The sequence below is a fragment of the Cherax quadricarinatus genome, chromosome 9 (genome assembly GCF_038502225.1).
Source record: "Cherax quadricarinatus isolate ZL_2023a chromosome 9, ASM3850222v1, whole genome shotgun sequence".
Lineage (NCBI taxonomy): Eukaryota > Metazoa > Arthropoda > Malacostraca > Decapoda > Parastacidae > Cherax > Cherax quadricarinatus.
The window spans coordinates 12,883,863-12,903,634 of record NC_091300.1 but is presented as its reverse complement, the minus strand read 5'-3'; the positions used below and the strand labels follow the sequence as shown (position 1 = coordinate 12,903,634).

The 19,772-nt window shown below is 37.4% G+C and overlaps 1 protein-coding gene across 3 annotated transcripts in view; it reads left to right on the top strand.

Moving 5' to 3' along the window:
* The window catches only part of LOC128686234 (lysosomal dipeptide transporter MFSD1), a 55,352-nt gene that overhangs the window by 14,629 nt on the left and 20,951 nt on the right, over positions 1-19,772 (top strand). For all 3 annotated transcript variants that reach the window (XR_011391765.1, XM_070083240.1, XM_070083239.1), the window contains exons 6-7: positions 971-1,181; positions 1,388-1,601. Coding sequence is in view for 2 of the 3 variants with exons in the window: in XM_070083240.1 (XP_069939341.1) it covers positions 971-1,181; positions 1,388-1,601 (425 nt within the window). In the remaining variant the exon portion in view is untranslated. The remainder of the gene's footprint in view (positions 1-970; positions 1,182-1,387; positions 1,602-19,772) is intronic.

Here is a 19,772-nt window from a genome sequence, read left to right as displayed (position 1 = left end):
TTGTTTTTATTAGAGTGTGATTAGTACAAAAGTACAGTTGTGAATTGATAAGTGACTGTTTGGCTACTGTCACTTACCAAGGAAGGAAATCCTGCAAATTTAATCATTTTTTTTTTTTTCAAAAAATTGTCATTGACGTACTGTTCTTTATATATATTAATAAAATTCTGTCACCGAGTAGCTAAATTAATTTAAGGAACCTGGTAAATCTCAGAAATGGTTCATAATAGTGTACTAAGGATTTTCATATGAAAAGTTGAAAATATTTTGCAAAAGTTTCATTGGCAAGTATATTGTCAACAAAAATAAATTTACCTTACAAGTTTTCTCATAACCCTTTAGTTTCAGGATGAGTTTATAATCATCTGTGTAGAATTGTATTTTCAAGTAAAGCCACATTAAAGGCAAAAAAAATTAAAAATGTACTTTTTCAAATCTCTACTAATACGTACCCTTTTCACCAGAAATAGCAAATAAGATTTGTAGTGCATAGCTCCTTAGCTCCTTAGTTTGTTATTGATATATTAAGTTTTTTTTACCTTCTAGGCATATAGTAATCAGGGGCATATATTCTAGATGTGCTAGGTGAGAGCTGCACACCCACCAAAGATGGTAAATTCATCATAAATATTAAGCTCACTCAGTATAATCATGGATCGTAATGGGAAAATAATTTTTGTGTCCTCTGTCATGAAATATTGTGGCATTTGTTCTCAGATAGCAGTGCACACCCCACTGTGCTACCCCATGGTAGTAATTCTTCACCTGTTAACAGTGATTATTCTTTTGTGCTTTATGTAGACTTTTTTTTTTTTACTTCATTTTACCGGATATGTCTTGCTAATACTAGTACATTTTTTGCATAACTTTCCTATAATAAACCTTGTTTGTTAAACAAATATTTAAAGTAATGGGATGCCACTTGACAGATTAAATAATTATAGGTACTAATACAGCATTTTTTACACAGCTGGTGCCACTTGCCTGTTTTCCCTTGGATGCGCTCTACTTTTAGGCATTCTTGACAAAAGGCGAACAAAAATTCTACGTCTTAATACTGCTGAAACTGGAGAAAAAGTTCATCTGTCTGATGTCCTTTCATTTCCACTCACATTCTGGTTGATTTCTGTCATTTGTGTATCATATTATGTTGCCATCTTTCCATTCATTGGCCTTGCAAAGTAAGCTTACTGTACAGTTCTGGTTTTCAATCATTCACTGTTAAATTTGAGAATTTTGTTGTAATACAGTTCTGATAAATATTGTGCAGGATCAAAATTGACCTGTTTAATTTTTTAAATAAAAATAAAAGGTACATAAAATATAAATTAAAAATTATGTTTTCATTAGTATAATTTTTCCCTTAATTTGTATGCTACATTCACAGGGTTTTCTTCATGCGCAAATTTGAACTGAATGACAAAACTTCCAATGCCGTGAGCAGCATTGTTTATATAATATCTGCTATTGCTTCTCCGATACTGGGATTTGTGGTGGATCGAACTGGTCGTAATATATTTTGGGTGTTCCTGGCTGTACTCGTCTCTTTGGGATGCCATGCGCTTCTCGCTTTCACATTCCTCAACCCATTCGTTGCCATGGTAAGAATTTGATATCTTTTTTGATGCAGTTTATTTCAGCAATAGTCTTGGAAAAACATTACACTTATGATTTACAAGAAAATGGGATCCTCATTAGGTAGTCATTGTAAAACGAATGGTGGTGGAAAGATGACTGATTGATGGTACATTTTTTTGAATTAAAACAGGTTGTACAAAAACTCTCACTATTTATGTGCTTAACAAGCACATTTTTGACACTTAACCCTTTGACTGTTTTGGTCGTATATATACGTCTTACGAGCCACCGTGTTAGACGTATATATACTCATAAATTCTAGTAGCTTCAAATCAAACAGGAAAAAGCTGGTAGGCCCACATGTGAGAGAATGGGTCTGTGTGGTCAGTGTGCACCATATAAAAAAAATCCTGCAGCACGCAGTGCATGATGAGAAAAAAAAAACTCCGTCCGTTTTTTTTAATTAAAATGCTGACTTTGTGGTCTATTTTAGTATAGTATTTATGGTTGTATTCTCATTTTCTTGGTCTCATCTCATAGAATGGAAAACGTGTTATAGAAATAGAGGTGATTTTGATTGGTTTTACTATGAAAAGAACCTTGAAATGGAGCTCAAAGTAGGGGAAATGTTTGATTTTTGCCGATGTTCAAAAGTAAACATATGATGTCATTTTCCAATAAATGTCCAACTAGCCATTCTGATATGCAGTCATGAATGGGTTGACATTATTTATACAATTATTACAATATTGCAGTAGTCTGCATAACAGTAAATCTATTTTTTGTTTGAATAAAAATTCAAAATAGAAAGCAAGAGTAATATCAGAGGGGCCTGGAGACGTGACTGATGAACAAAGAAAATGTTATTGTAGAGCCAGGAATGTCTGCATTGTTCATTCTGGACCCTGTTTTGAAATTGTCATATTTTTATTTTTCGTGAAATTGGCCAAATTGCAAATTTCTGACCACGTTATTGGGTAGTTGAAATCGGAATATGGGCAGTTTCTTGTATTCAGTTGATAGAAAAAATGGAGTTCTAAAGAAATAGCAATGAGTTTGGTTGACTGGAACAGTGGAATTAGCTGAAAATAGGACTCAAAGTGGGTGAAATCGCCGATTCGTAAATATCGCTGAGGTCGATAACTTTGCGAGAGCTTAATTCCATCAGTTTTCCATCAAATTTTGTTCTTTTGGTGTCATTACAATCGGGAAAAGATTCTCTTTCATTTCACAAGATTTTTTTTTTTTTTGCGACACCAGGAGACACCTCAGGATTTGGGGTTGCGACAGTCAGGGGTTTAAGAACTAACATTTAACTAGTTTACTAGAGTTAGCAGCCACTTAGGAAGATATGTATTACTGCTTTGTTGTACAAGTGTAAAACAGAAGTCTGGTTGGTTGGTAAGGTTTGCCAGGAAACAGGGTAAGTGTTTTCTGATGCGGGTCTTAGTCACATGATAACCCACAGCTGAAGCTTTTGGTCATCTGACCAAGGCCTTCCACTGGCTTACCAGGCCACCCCCTTTAAAAATTACTATCGTTGTTATAACCAGTATTAACAGAAATCTATTAAATATTTTGCATTCTGGCAGGATTGCTTATCTTTTCTGTCTCATGAACATGTAGAATGGCAGGTAAATCTTAAACTTTCTTATACTATTTACTTTGTTATATTTACATTTCTGGCTTTGAAGCCAGTGCGAGTCCCATGGTACAACGCCATGAGCTCAGCTCACTCAGATAAGCTGTAAGCAGTAAATATGTGCCTCTATATGAGAGAATGGGTCTATGCAGTAAGTGTGCAAAATATAAAAAAAAAATCCTGCAGCACACAGTGCATGAGGAAGAACTGCGACCCTGTTTTTGGTTTAAAACCAACGTTGCAGTGTATTTTCGTATGGTTTTTTATGGTTGTATTCTCAGTTTCTTGGTCTCATTTGATAGAATGGAAGATATATCACAGCAGCAGAGATGACCCTGATTAGTTTCAGGATTGAAAGTAGCTTGAAATTAAGCTCATAGTAGCAGAAATGTTCGATTTTTGCCAATATTCCAGGGTACACAAATGACGTCACTTGCCCATTACACATCCAGCTTGCCAGTCTAATACACACAAAGGAATGTACTGACATTATTTATACAATTATTATAATACTGCAGTAGTCTGCATAACAGTAAATCTTTTATTGTTTTGTGTGTGAATAAAAATAAAAAATGGAAAACAAGCATGATATAAGAGGGGCCTGGAGACATGACTAAGGAACAGAGGAAATGTTTTTTTTTGTGCCATGATGTCTACATTGTTTTTCTGGACCCAGTTTTTATATTGGCAATTTTTTAATTTTGTGTGAAATTTGCCAAATTATCAATTTCTGATCACTTTATTCCATAATTGAAATAAGTAAATGGGCAGTTTCTTGTACTCAGTCAATAGAATAAAAGGAATATAGGTGAAATAGCTATGAATTTGGTCGACTGGAACAATGGAATTGGCCAAAAATAGGGTGCAAATTGGGCGAAATTGCCAATGCATAAATATCACCGAGACTGCTAATCTTGCGAGAGTGTAATTCTGTAAGTTTTCCATCAGATTTTGTACTTTTGGTTTCATTACCTTTGGAAAAAGGTTCTCTATCATTTCGTAAGATAAAATAAAATATACACCCTGCCTCGGTGGGAGACGGCTGACTTGTTGAAAAAAAAAAAAATTTTTTTTTAATTCTTCAACCTGAGAGTAAATTTGAGATCAGGAGTCTTGACCCTGAAAGAGTTGTCCCATGGTTAAGGGTCCGTCCCATAGTTCTACGGCTTTGAAGCCAGGATCCAAGCCGTAGTACTATGCCATCAGCTCAGCTCACTCAGATAAGCTGTGAGCATCTATGTGGTAATTGTGCACCATATACAGTAAAACAAATTCTGCAGCATGCAGTACATAATGAGGACAAAGAAACTGGAACTGTGTTTTTGGATTAAAACAGTGACTTTGCAGCATATATTCGTATGTGTTTTTACAGTTGTATTAGCGGTTTCCTGGTCTCATTTGATAGAATGGAAGATATATTACAGAAATAGAGGTGATTTTCATTGGTTTTAGAACTGAAAATGGCTTGAAACTGAACTCAAAGTAGCGGAAATGTTCGATTTTTGCTGATGTTTGAGAGTAAACAAATGATGTCATAAATGTCAGCTGGTGGGTCTAATGTGCATTCACGAATGCGCTGATATTATTTATGCAATTATTACAATATTGCATATCTGTAAATTAGGTTTTGGTGTGAATAAAAATTCATTATGTGAATAAAAAATCAAAATGGAATTCATTTGTAAAGCCCGGAAACGTAACTAATAAATAGATGAAATGTTAATTTAGTGCCACGAATGCCTGCATTGTTTATTCTGGACACTATTTTGAAATTGGAATATTTTGAACTTGTGTGAAATTGGCCAGATTACCAATTTCCAGTCAATTTAATGGGTAGTTGAAATAGTTGATTGAGTGATTTCTTGTGCTTATTTGATAAAATAGAAGTAATACTAGCAAAATAGCTAAGAATTTGGTCAACTGGAATGATGTACAGTAATTGGCCTAAAATGGGAGTCAAAGTGGTCAAAATCGCTGATGTGTAGCTATCGCTGACACAGCAAAATTCACGAGTGTAATTTCGTCAATTTTCCATCAAATTTCATATTTTTTTTTATTACCTTCAGAAAAAGATTCTCTACCATTTCATAAGAAAAAAAAAAAATTTTTTTTTTAATTTTTAAATTCTTGGACCCTGTGGACAGGTTTCCGATCGGGGTCTGGAACCTGGAAGGGTTAATAGTACTTATTCTTACAATACTATATGAGAGCTGTGAATTGATTAGTTTGCTGGAGGGTTTTGGCACTGGAGTTTATATTTGATTAATTTAATGGCAATTTTAGCACTTGGAAGCTATGAGTTCATTAGCTTAATTGGGGTTTTGACACTTAGGAGCTATGAGTTGATTAGTATACGGCCTCTCCTCACTTAGTGACGTATTTGTTTACCAACGACTCGGACTTGCGACAGGCTTTCTGACCAGTATGCATACCTAAATAATTTATATTAGAGCTGATTTCCTATATTCTGTTCATTACAGTATACAGTAAACTACAGTATAAACATTTAAAAATATACCAGAAATGTTATAAATGGTGCAAAGGTGACATTAGAACAATATCAAAGATGGTTGACACAAACCCACTACCATTATAGTATGCTCCTCACTTAGTGACGAATTCATTTACCGACGTGGTCTTAAGCACGGAACTTTGTCATTAACCCTTAATTAAACGGTCCAAATGTATATATACGTTCACGCGCGTAGCGCCCCAAACGTATATATACGTTTTCTTTGTCATTCATTCAACATTGCCACAATAAGCCTGAGTCGCCTAGACATGAGAGAATGGGTGTGCGCACTCACGGTGCGCCATATTAAAATAATTGGGGATGCCTTGGTACCATATGCTCTTTTTTCCTTTTAAAAGAAAAGATTTTTTTTTTCCTCAAAAAATTTGGGGCGCTGCGCGAGTGAACGTATATACAGGTCTCCCTCAACATTCGCGAGGGTTATGGGATCAAGAGCCTCACGAATGTTGAAAAACTGTGAATGTTTGGTGCCCCAATATATTGTAGGGAAATATATTACAATACTGCATCCTTAACTTGTTGAACCATGAATAATCATAAAATACATGAAAACGTCGTAAATTGTACTAAATATATACATGTTATGCTTTAATAATGTATGTTATTTAACTCTTTCAGGGTCCGTCCCGTAGATCTACGGCTTTACGTTCAGGGTCCAAACCGTAGATCTACGCCATGAGCTCAGCTCACTCTGATAAACTGTGAGTGGTACATTTGGGCCTAGATATGAGAGAATACATCTATGTGGTATGTGTGCACCACATAAAACACATCCTGCAGCACACTGTGTATAATGAGAGAAAAAAATGAAATCATGATTTTTCGATTAAAACAGCAACTTTGCAGTGTTTTTTCGTATGTTTTTTATAGTTGTATTTGCGATTTCTTGGTCTCATTTGATAGAATGGAAGACATATTACAGAAATAGAGATGATTTTGATTGGTTTTAGCATTGGAAATGGCTTGAAACTGAGCTCAAAGTAGCGGAAATGTTAAATTTTTGCCGATATTCAAGAGTAAACAAACGACCTCACACGTCTAATACACGTCAGCTGGTGGGTCTAATATACATTCACAAATATGGTGATGATATTTATACAATTATTACAGTATTGCATAACAGTAAATCTTCTATTTTTTGGTGTGAATAAAAATTCATTATGTGAATAAAAAATCAAAATGGAATTTATTTGTAAAGCCTCAAAACATAACTAATGAACAGAGGAAATGTTAGTTTAGTGCCAGGAATGCCTACATTGTTCATTCTGGACCCTATTTTGAAATTGGAATATTTTGAACTTTGTGTTAAATTGGCCAAATTAACAATTTCCGATCACTTTATTTTGTAGTTGAAACAGTTGACTTGGCGATTTCTTGTGCTCAATCGATAGAATAGAAGTAATACTAGTGAAATAGCTAAGAATTTGGTTGATTGGAATAATGTAATTGGCCTAAAATGGGAGTCAAAGTCGGCAAAATCGCCGATTCGTAAATATCACTGACACATCAAAATTCGCGAGAGCATAATTTCGTCAATTTTCCACCAAATTTCGTACTTTTTGTTTTATTACCTTCACAAAAAGATTCTCTACGATTTCATAAGAAAAAATAACAAATTTTTTTTTTTTAAATTCTTGGACACTGGTGCATGACTCCAGATTTGGGCCTTGGACCCTGAAAGGGTTAATAACATGTATGTTAATAACATGTATGTTATTAAATACCACAGATTCCACCACTGCCTCCACCAATGCCTCCACCACTGCGAGTCCCTACTACCCTCCCTCCGACCCCCGCAACTGGCAGCCAGCCCTCCCACCACTCAGTGTGGTGAGTGTTTTGTTTGTTCATTATTTGCTATTAAACTACAGAATAAATAATGTAAACCCATTCATGACTGCATATTGGAATGGCTATTAGGAAAGGTATTAGATGGTGACATCATGTGTTTACTCTTGAACACAGCAAAGAATCGAACATTTCTGTTATTGCTAATAATACAATAATAATCATAATAATAATAATAATAATAATAATAATAATAATAATAATAATAAATACGATATAATTGAAGAAGGAAATTGTACAAAAATACGAGGGAGTGGTTGACACATCGTCAGTGTGACTTTGTTTATGCTGGAGTGAACATTAGTCTCCCTGCTCTTCCAAACTTTTCACAGTAATTCAGCGGTTGAGGCAGTGGTATTTAATAACATATATGTTATAAATAATAATAGTACATGTTATTATTAATAACATGTATTATTATTAACATGTATGTTATTAAATACCATTGCCTCAATCACTGCCTCTACCACTCCAGTCACACTCAATCTACAAGCACCAAACACAATGAATTATTGTGAAATGTTTGGAAGAGCACGGAGACTAATGTTCACTCCAGCATAAACAAAGTCACACTGACAATGTGTCAACCACTCCCTCGTATTTTTGTACAATTTCCTTCTTCAATTATATCATATTTATTATTATTATTATTATTATTATTATTACTATTTTTATTATTAGCTGTAGCAGAAATGTTTAATTCTTTTTAGTGTTCAAGAGTAAACACATGATGTCACCGTCTAATACCTGTCCGAATAGCCATTCCAATATGCAGTCATGAATGGGTTTACATTATTTATACTGTAGTTTAATAGCAAATAATGAACAAACAAAACACTCACCACACTGAGTGGTGGGAGGGCTGGCTGCCAGTTGCGGGGGTCGGAGGGAGGGTAGTAGGGACTCGCAGGTGGCGGGAAACTTAAATATGATTTGGCAGCTGGGAATTTGGCGGTTGGGAATTCGCGAATGTGTGAAGCCCGTGAAAGTTGAAAACATGAATGTTGAGGGAGACCTGTATACGTTTGGACCGTTTAAGGGTTAAGTGAGGAGAGGCTCTACTTTAGGTTTCTGCAACACACAGGGTTTGCAGTGTGTACAGCAGAGTATCTTGACTACTTTGGTATAAAGAGCGAAAGGGAATAAAAAATAATTAGGAAAAGTTTTGTATTACACACATTTTACTTTGGCTATGTAATAAGGATGTTGTAAGATAATGTCACAGAAACAAATTATTAATTATAAGCGTGCTAAATGACACCTGCATGTGATTTTTTGTCTGTCATTTTAATAACATACAGTGGAACCTTGACTTACGAGTGTCCCAACATACAAGTTTTTGAGATACAGTGGAATCTCTACTAGCGAGCGCATCCACGTGCGAGTTTTTCCAAATACGAGCAGTCGATGGGTCGATTTTTTGCTTCCATACGTGTGCAAAATTTCCATAAGCGAGCACACCTCAAGGTAGGGTCCTTAACCCTTTGACTGTTGCGGCCATATATATACGTCTTACGAGGTACCGTATATACACTCATAAATTCTAGCGGCTTCAAATCAAGCTGGTAGGCCCACATGTGAGAGAATGGGTCTGTGTTGTCAGTGTGCACCATATAAAAAAAAATCCTGGAGCACGCAGTGCATAATGAGAGAAAAAAAACTCCGACTGTTTTTTTAATTAAAATGCCGAATTTGTGGTCTATTTTCGTATAGTATTTATGGTTGTATTCTCGTTTTCTTGGTCTCATTTGATAGAATGGAAAACATATTGTAGAAATAGAGGTGACTTTGATTGATTTTACTATAAAAAGAACCTGGAAATGGAGCTCAAAGTAGGGGAAATGTTTGATTTTTACCGATGTTCAAAAGTACACAAATGATGTCATTGTCCAATAAATGTCCAACTAGCCATTCTTATATGCAGTCATGAATGGGTTGATGTTATTTATACAATTATTACAGTATTGCAGTAGTCTGCATAATAGTAAGTCTTCTATTTTTTGTTTGAATAAAAATTCAAAATAGAAAGCAAGAGTAATATCAGAGGGGCCTGGAGACATGACTGATGAACAAAGAAAATGTTATTTTAGAGCCAGGAATGTCTGCATTGTTCATTCTGGACCTTATTTTGACATTGTTATATTTTTTAATTTTTGTGAAATTGGCCAAGTTGCAAATTTCTGACCACATTATTGGGTAGTTGAAATCGGTAAATGGGCAGTTTCTTGTACTCAATCGATAGAAAAAATGGAGTTCTAAAGAAATAGCTATGACTTTGGTCAACTGGCACAAAGGAATTAGCTGAAAATAGGGCTCGAAGTGGGCGAAATCGCCGATTTGTCAATATCGCCGGGGTCGCTAACTTCGCGAGAGCATAATTCCGTCAGTTTTCCATCAAATTTTGTTTTTTTAGTGTCATTACAATCGGGAAAAGATTCTCTATCATTTCATAAGAAAATTTTTTTTTTTTTTTTTTGACATTTTGCGACACCAAGAGACACCTCAGGATTGGGGGTTGCAACAGTCAAGGGGTTAATGCTGGTGAGGGGCTCTTGCTCTTGATCTAGGGAATTGTATCTCATTTGTTTGTTGGATTATCTTATTGAAACTTGGGCAATGTATGATGGAAAGATGCTTAACTTACACCAAAAATGAAAAAAAATCAAAGCATGAATAATGGAGTTCACTTGTCAGCAATTAGCCACCCCTTAGCTGTATTTTTGTGCGGTTTTTATGGTTGTATTCTCGTTTTTTTGGTCTCATTTGATAGAATGGAAGATATATTACAGAAATAGATATGATTTTGATTGCTTTCACGATGAAAAGTACCTTGAAATTCAGCTTAACATAGGAGAAATGTTCCATTGCTTGCCTATGTTCAAGAGTAAACAAATGACGTCACTGGCCATTCCAGTATGCAGTAGTGAATGGGTTGACATTATTTATACAATTATTGCAATAATGCATAACACTAAATCTTATATTTTTTGTGGGAATAAAAATTACAAATTATTTACATCGTAATAATATTAATAATAATAATAATAATAGTCCTAGGTAGTAGGTTGGTAAACAGCAACCGCCCAGGGAGGTACTACCGTCCTGCCAAGTGAGTGTAAAACAAAAGCCTGTAATTGTTTTACATGATGGTAGGATTGCTGGTGTCCATTTTTCTGTCTCATAAACATGCAATGTTTCAGGTACGTCTTGCTACTTCTACTTACACTTAGGTCACACTACACATACATGTACAAGCATATACGTATATGCACACCCCTCTGGGTTTTCTTCTATTTTTCTTACTAGTTCTTGTTCTTTTTTATTTTCTCTTACCTCCATGGGGAAGTGGAACAGAATTCTTCCTCCGTAAGCCATGCTTGTTGTAGGAGGCGACTAAAATGCCGGGAGCAAGGGGCTAGTAACCTCTTCTCCTGTATATATTGCTAAATGTAAAAGGAGAAACTTTCATTTTTCCTTTTGGGCCACCCCCGCCTCGGTGGGATACGGCCGGTGTGTTGAAAGAAAGAATAATAATAGTAGGTTGGTGGACAGCAACCGCCCAGGGAGGTACTACCGTCCTGCTAAGTGAGTGTAAAACGGAAGCCTGTAATTGTTTTACATGATGGTAGGATTGCTGGTGTCCATTTTTCTGTCTCATAAACATGCAAGGTTTCAGGTACGTCTTGCTACTTCTACTTACACTTAGGTCACACTACACATACATGTACAAGCATATACGTATATGCACACCCCTCTGGGTTTTCTTCTATTTTTCTTACTAGTTCTTGTTCTTTTTTATTTTCTCTTACCTCCATGGGGAAGTGGAACAGAATTCTTCCTCCGTAAGCCATGCGTGTTGTAAGAGGCAACTAAAATGCCGGGAGCAAGGGGCTAGTAACCTCTTCTCCTGTATACGTATATTACTAAATGTAAAAGGAGAAACTTTCGTTTTTCCTTTTGGGCCACCCCGCCTCGGTGGGATACAGCCGATGTGTTGAAAGATAGAAGAAGAAACATGCAAGATTACAGGTACATCTTGCTACTTCTACTTACACTTAGGTCACACTACACATACATGTACATGTTTATTTATACACACTAATCTGAGTTTTCTTTGATTTTATCTTAATAGTTCTTGGCCTTATTACTTTTCCTTTTATATCCATGGGGAAGTGGAATAAGAATCTTTCCTCCGTAAGCCATGCGTGTTGTAAAAGTCAACTAAAATGCCGGGAACAATGGGCTAGTAACCCCTTTTCCTGTAATAATTACTAAAAAGGATAAGAAGAAAAAAATTGTCAAAGTTGGAAGTCTGAATGTGCATGGATGTTGTGCAAATGATAAGAAAGAGATGATTGTGGATGTTATGAATGAGAAGCTGGATGTTCTGGCTTTAAGTGAAACAAAGCTGAAGGGGGTAGGAGAGTTTCAGTGGAGAGGAATAAATGGGATTAGGTCAGGGGTTTCAAATAGTTAGAGCTAAAGAAAGAGTACCAATAATGTTGAAGGATAAGTTATGGCAGGAAAAGAGGGACTATAAATGTATTAATTCAAGGATTATGTGGAGTAAAATAAAGGTTGGATGTGAAAAGTGGGTTATAAGTGTGTATGCACCTGGAGAAGAGAGAAGTGTAGAGGAGAGAGAGAGATTTTGGGAAATGAGTGAATGCATGGGGAGTTTTGAACCAAGTGTGAGAGTAATGGTGATTGAGGATTTCAATGCTAAAGTGGGCAAAAATGTTGTGGAGGGTTTGGTAATAAGTAACACATATTTTATGAAGAAGAGGATAAATAAATATTCAAGGTATGATATAGCACGTAATGAAAGTAGTTTGCTAGATTATGTAGTGGTGGATAAAAGGTTGATGGGTAGGCTCCAGGATGTACATGTTTTTAGAGGGGCAACTGACATATCGGATCATTATTTAGTTGTAGCTACAGTTAGAGTAAGAGGTAGATGGGAAAAGAGGAAAATGACAACAACAAGTAAGAGGGAGGTGCAAGTGTATAAACTAAGGGAGGAGGAAGTTCGGGTAAGATATAAGCAGCTATTGGCAGAAAGGTGGACTGGTGCAAGTATGAGTAGTGGGGGGGAGTTGAAGAGGGTTGGAATAGTTTTAAAAATGCAGTATTAGAATGTGGGGCAGAAGTTGGTGGTTATAGGAGGGTGGGTGCAGGAGGAAAGAGGAGTGATTGGTGGAATGATGAAGTAAAGGGTGTGATACAAGAGAAAAAGTTAGCTTACGAGAGGTTTTTACAAAGCAGAAGCGTTATAAGAAGAGTAGAATATATGGAGAGTAAAAGAAAGGTGAATAGAGTGGTGAGAGAGTGCAAAAGGAAAGCAGATGATAGAGTGGGAGAGGCACTCAAGAAATTTTAATGAAAATTAGAAAAAATTTTGGAGTGAGTTAAACAAGTTAAGAAACCCTAGGGAACAAATGGATTTGTCAGTTAAAAACAGAGTAGGGGAGTTAGCAGATGGTAAGATAGAGGTTTTGGGTAGATGGAGAGAATATTTTGAGGAACTTTTAAATGTCGACGAAGAAAGGGAGGCGGTAATTTCATGCACTGGCCAGGGAGGTATACCATCTTTTAGGAGTGAAGAAGAACAGGATGTGAGTGTGGGGGAGGTGCATGAGGCATTACGTAGAATGAAAGGGGGTAAAGCAGCTGGAACTGATGGGATCATGACAGAAATGTTAAAAGCAGGGGGGGATATAGTGTTGGAGTGGTTGGTATTTTTGTTTAATAAATGTATGAAAGAGGGGAAGGTACCTAGGGATTGGCAGAGAGCATGTGTAGTCCCTTTATATAAAGGGAAGGGGGACAAAAGAGATTGTAAAAATTATAGAGGAATAAGTTTACTGAGTATACTAGGAAAAGCGTACGGTAGGGTTATAATTGAAAGAATTAGAAGTAAGACAGAATGTAGGATTGCGTATGAGCAAGGAGGCTTTAGAGTGGGTAGGGGATGTGTAGATCAAGTGTTTACATTGAAGCATATATGCGAACAGTATATAGATAAAGGTAGGGAAGTTTTTATTGCATTTATGGATTTAGAAAAGGCATATGATAGAGTGGATAGGGGAGCAATGTGGCAGATGTTGCAAGTACAGTGGACCCCCGCATAACGATTACCTCCGAATGCGACCAATTATGTAAGTGTATTTATGTAAGTGCGTTTGTACGTGTATGTTTGGGGGTCTGAAATGGACTAATCTACTTCACAATATTTCTTATGGGAACAAATTCGGTCAGTACTGGCACCTGAACATACTTCTGGAGTGAAAAAATATCGTTAACCGGGGGTCCACTGTATATGGAATAGGTGGTAAGTTACTAAATGCTGTAAAGAGTTTTTATGAGGATAGTGAGGCTCAGGCGGCTAGTGTGTGTAGAAGAGAGGGAGACTACTTCCCGGTAAAAGTAGGTCTTAGACAGGGATGTGTAATGTCACCATGGTTGTTTAATATATTTATAGATGGGGTTGTAAAAGAAGTAACTAGGGTGTTCGGGAGAGGGGCGAGATTAAATTATGGGGAATCAGATACAAAATGGGAATTGACACAGTTGATTTTTACTGATGATACTGTGCTTATGGGAGATTCTAAAGAAAAATTGCAATGGTTAGTGGACGAGTTTGTGAGTGTGTAAGAAAAATATGATATCAAATTGGGGAGGAGTAGTATGGAAGAAGTGAATGTTTTCAGATATTTGGGAGTTGACGTGTTGGCAGATGGATTTATGAAGAATGAGGTTAATCATAGAATTGATGAGGGAAAAAAAGGTGAGTGCTGCATTGAGGTATATGTGGAGACAAAAAACATTATCTGTGGAGGCAAGGAATTGAATGTATGAAAGTATAGTAGTACCAACACTTTTATATGGGTGTACAGCTTGGGTTGTGAATGCAGCAGCGAGGAGATGGTTGGAGGCAGTGGAGATGTCCTGTCTAAAGGCAATGTGTGGTGTAAATATTATGCAGAAAATTCAGAGTGTGGAAATTAGGAGAAGGTGTGGAGTTAACCCTTTGAGGGTCGCCAGGCCCTCTCAGAGACTTGTTCTCAGGGTTGCCAAAATTTAAAAAAAAAAAATTATTTTTTCTTATGAAAAGATAGAGAATCTTTTTCCGACCATAATGGCACCAAAAGTATGAAATTTGATGGAAAACTTACAGAATTATGCTTTAACAAAGTTAGCGGTCTTGGCAATGTTTATGCATCAGCGATTTTGCCCACTTTGAGCCCTATTTTCGGCCAATTCCAGTGTACTAGTCGACAAAAATCATAACTATTTCACTAGAACTCCGTTTTTTCTATCGAGTGAGTAAAGAAACCACCCATTTACCGATTTCAACTATCCAATAAAGTGGTCAGAATTTAGCAATTTTGCCAATTTCACACAAATTTCAAAAGATGCCAGTTTCCAAATAGGGTCCAGAATAAACAAGAAAGATATTCCTGGCACTGATGTAACATTTCCTCTGTTCATTAGTCATGTCCCCATCCCCCTCTTACATTCTTTTGCTTTCCACTTTGATTTTTTATTCTCACAAAAATAATAAGATTTACTGTTATGCAGACTACTGCATTAGTGTAGAAATGGTATAAATAATATCGGAGCACTTGTGAAAGAATATTAACTCACCAGTTGATGTGTATTGGACCCTTGGCATGATTTGTTTACTTTTGAACTTTGGTAAAAATGGAACATTTCTGCTACTTTGAGCTCAATTTCAAGGTATTTTTCATTGTAAACCCAGTCAAAATCATCTCAATTTCTGTAATATGTCTTCCATTCTATGCTATGAGACCAGGAAAGCTAGAATACATCAATAAATGCCATACGAAAATACAGTGCAAAGTCTCTGTTTTAAACCAAAAACATGGTCTAAGTTTTTTTTTCTCATTATGCACCGTGTGCTGCAGGATTTTTTTTATACTGCGCACACTGACCACAAAGACCCATTCTTTCATATGTAGGCCTACCAGCTTTCTCTCACTAGATTTGAGGGCGCTAGAATTTAGGCGTACTAGTACGTCAAAAACCCTGGTGCGTTTGCCGTACTAGTATGGCCGAAACCCTGAAAGGGTTAATAAAAGTATTAGTCAGAGGGCTGAAGAGGGGTTGTTGAGGTGGTTTGGTCATTTAGAGAGAATGGATCAAATTAGAATGACATGGAGAGCGTATAAATCTGTAGGGGAAGGAAGGCGCAGTAGGGGTCGTCCTCGAAAAGGTTGGAGGGAGGGGGTAAAGGAGGTTTTGTGGGCGAGTGGCTTGGACTTCCAGCAAGCGTGCATGAGCGTATTAGACAGGAGTGAATGGAGACAAATGGTATTTGGGACCTGACGATCTGTTGGAGTGTGAGCAGGGTAATATTTAGTGAAGGGATTCATGGAAACCGGTTATTTTTATATAGCCAGACTTGAGTCCTGGAAATGGGCAGTACAATGCCTGCACTCTAAAGGAGGGTTTTGGGATATTGGCAGTTTGGAGGGATATGTTGTGTATCTGTATACGTATATGCTTCTAAACTGTTGTGTTCTGAGCACCTCTGCAAAAACAGTGATTATGTGTGTGTGAGGTGAAAGAGTTGAATGATGATGAAAGTATTTTCTTTTTGGGGATTTTCTTTCTTTTTGGGTCACCCTGCCTCGGTGGGAGACAGCCGACTTGTTAAAAAAAATAAATAATAATAATAATAATAATAATAATTGTAGGTAGTAGGTTGGTAGACGGCAACCGCCCAGGGAGGTACTACCGTCCTGCCAAGCGAGTGTAAAACGGAAGCCTGTAATTGTTTTACACGATGGTAGGATTGTTGGTGTCTTTTTATTTCTGTCTCATACACATGCAAGATTTCAGGTACGTCTTGCTACTTCTACTTACCCTTAGGTCACACTACGCATACATGTAGTACGTACAAGCATATATATACACACCTCTCTGGGTTTTCTTCTATTTTCTTTCTAGTTCTTGTTCTTGTTTATTTCCTCTTAACTCCATGGGAAAGTGGAACAGAATTCTTCTTCCGTAAGCCATGCTTGTTGTAAGAGGCGATTTAAATGCCAGGAACAAGGGGCTAGTAACCCCTTCTCCTGTATATATTGCTAAATGTAAAAGGAGAAACTTTCATTTTTCCTTTTGGGCCACTCCGCCTCGGTGGGATATGGCCAGTGTGTTGAAAGAAAGAATAATAATAATAATAATAATAATAATAATAATAATAATAATATGTATAATAATAATAGTATAATATAATACAATAATAATATAATATGCATAATAATACATATATAATAATAATGTACTACATAATAATAATAATTATAATAATAGATGGCTTCAAAAGTCCATCACTGAATGGCAGTGTTTACCACAACACAGAGGGAGCAGTTGTGGCCGCCTCCACTTGTTGCATAATGATATATTTTATTCATTCTAGAGTATATATCAGGTTACTGTGTTATTTATATTGTTTTTATGTCATATTAGATGAACTGTGATAGATAAATAAACCGTGGAGTTGATGATAGAACAAAATACTCCTTGAATATTTAGCTATCTCCAGATAAACTCTCGTCGGCCGCTGCCGCCACATATATAATGACATTTTATTCATTCTGGACTACATATCATGTTTCTTTTGTTATTTATATTGTTTGTTATGTCATATTAGATGAACTGTGATAGATAAATAAACCGTAAAGTTGATGATAGCGAAATATTCAGAGTATTTTGTTTTGTCTCCAGGCAAACTCTCGTCGGCCGCCGCCACATATATAATGACATACATGTATTTTATTCATTCTGGAGTATATATAGGTTTCTATGTTATTTATATTGTGTGTTATGTCATATTACATGAACTGTGATAGATAAATAAGCCGTATAGATGATATTAGTGAAATTATTCATGAAGTATTTTGTCTGGTCTCCAGACAGACTCTCGTCCACTGCCAACACCGCCCATACCACTACATGAATTACATACAGTGGACCCCCGCATAACGATATTAATCCGTTCCTGAGAGCTCATTGTTATGCGAAATTATCGTTATGCGAATGAATTTTCCCCATAAGAAATAATGGAAATCAAATTAATCTGTGCAAGACACCCAGAAGTATGAAAAAAAAAATTTTACTACATGAAATATACATTTTCCTACACACAAAGAGAAGGATACTAGAGTAGTACATGCACAATATATATTGTGCATGTACTACTCTACTAAATGAAGAATAAATGACACTTACCTTTATTGAAGATGCAGCAATGACTGATGAGACACTGTTTGTGTCCTGGGAGTGCCTTGTCCTCCTGAGTACTGTAGGTCCTGTTTGGCATTTTCTTCCAGAACAGGCCTTATCACACTGTGTATGCCACTACGATTCTTAAATCTCTCAAACCAACCTTTGCTGGCTTTAAATTCACCAATATGAGCACTAGTTCCAGGCATTTTTCCCTGTTCACCTGGGTGTTAGTCGACTGGAGTTTACCTGGAGAGAGTTTCGGGGGTCAACGCCCCCGCGGCCCGGTCTGTGACCAGGCCTCCTGGTGGATCAGCGCCTGATCAACCAGGCTGTTGCTGCTGGCTGCACGCAAACCAACGTACGAGCCACAGCCCGGCTGATCAGGAACTGACTTTAGGTGCTTGTCCAGTGCCAGCTTGAAGACTGCCAGGGGTCTGTTGGTAATCCCCCTTATGTGTGCTGGGAGGCAGTTGAACAGTCTCGGGCCCCTGACACTTATTGTATGGTCTCTTAACGTGCTAGTGACACCCCTGCTTTTCATTGGGGGGATGGTGCATCGTCTGCCAAGTCTTTTGCTTTCGTAGTGAGTGATTTTCGTGTGCAAGTTCGGTACTAGTCCCTCTAGGATTTTCCAGGTGTATATAATCATGTATCTCTCCCTCCTGCGTTCCAGGGAATACAGGTTTAGAAACCTCAAGCGCTCCCAGTAATTGAGGTGATTTATCTCCGTTATGCGCGCCGTGAAAGTTCTCTGTACATTTTCTAGGTCGGCAATTTCACCTGCCTTGAAAGGTGCTGTTAGAGTGCAGCAATATTCCAGCCTAGATAGAACAAGTGACCTGAAGAGTGTCATCATGGGCTTGGCCTCCCTAGTTTTGAAGGTTCTCATTATCCATCCTGTCATTTTTCTAGCAGATGCGATTGATACAATGTTATGGTCCTTGAAGGTGAGATCCTCCGACATAATCACTCCCAGGTCTTTGACGTTGGTGTTTCGCTCTATTTTGTGACCAGAATTTGTTTTGTACTCTGATGAAGATTTAATTTCCTCATGTTTACCATATCTGAGTAATTGAAATTTCTCATCGTTGAACTTCATATTGTTTTCTGCAGCCCACTGAAAGATTTGGTTGATGTCCGCCTGGAGCCTTGCAGTGTCTGCAATGGAAGACACTGTCATGCAGATTCGGGTGTCATCTGCAAAGGAAGACACGGTGCTGTGGCTGACATCCTTGTCTATGTCGGATATGAGGATGAGGAACAAGATGGGAGCTAGTACTGTGCCTTGTGGAACAGAGCTTTTCACCGTAGCTGCCTCGGACTTTACTCTGTTGACGACTACTCTCTGTGTTCTGTTAGTGAGGAAATTATAGATCCATCGACCGACTTTTCCTGTTATTCCTTTAGCGCGCATTTTGTGCGCTATTACGCCATGGTCACACTTGTCGAAGGCTTTTGCAAAGTCTGTATATATTACATCTGCATTCTTTTTGTCTTCTAGTGCATTTAGGACCTTGTCGTAGTGATCCAGTAGTTGAGACAGACGGGAGCGACCTGTTCTAAACCCATGTTGCCCTGGGTTGTGTAACTGATGGGTTTCTAGATGGGTGGTGATCTTGCTTCTTAGGACCCTTTCAAAGATTTTTATGATATGGGATGTTAGTGCTATTGGTCTGTAGTTCTTTGCTGTTGCTTTACTGCCCCCTTTGTGGAGTGGGGCTATGTCTGTTGTTTTTAGTAACTGAGGGACGACCCCCGTGTCCATGCTCCCTCTCCATAGGATGGAAAAGGCTCGTGATAGGGGCTTCTTGCAGTTCTTGATGAACACAGAGTTCCATGAGTCTGGCCCTGGGGCAGAGTGCATGGGCATGTCATTTATCGCCTGTTCGAAGTCATTTGGCGTCAGGATAACATCGG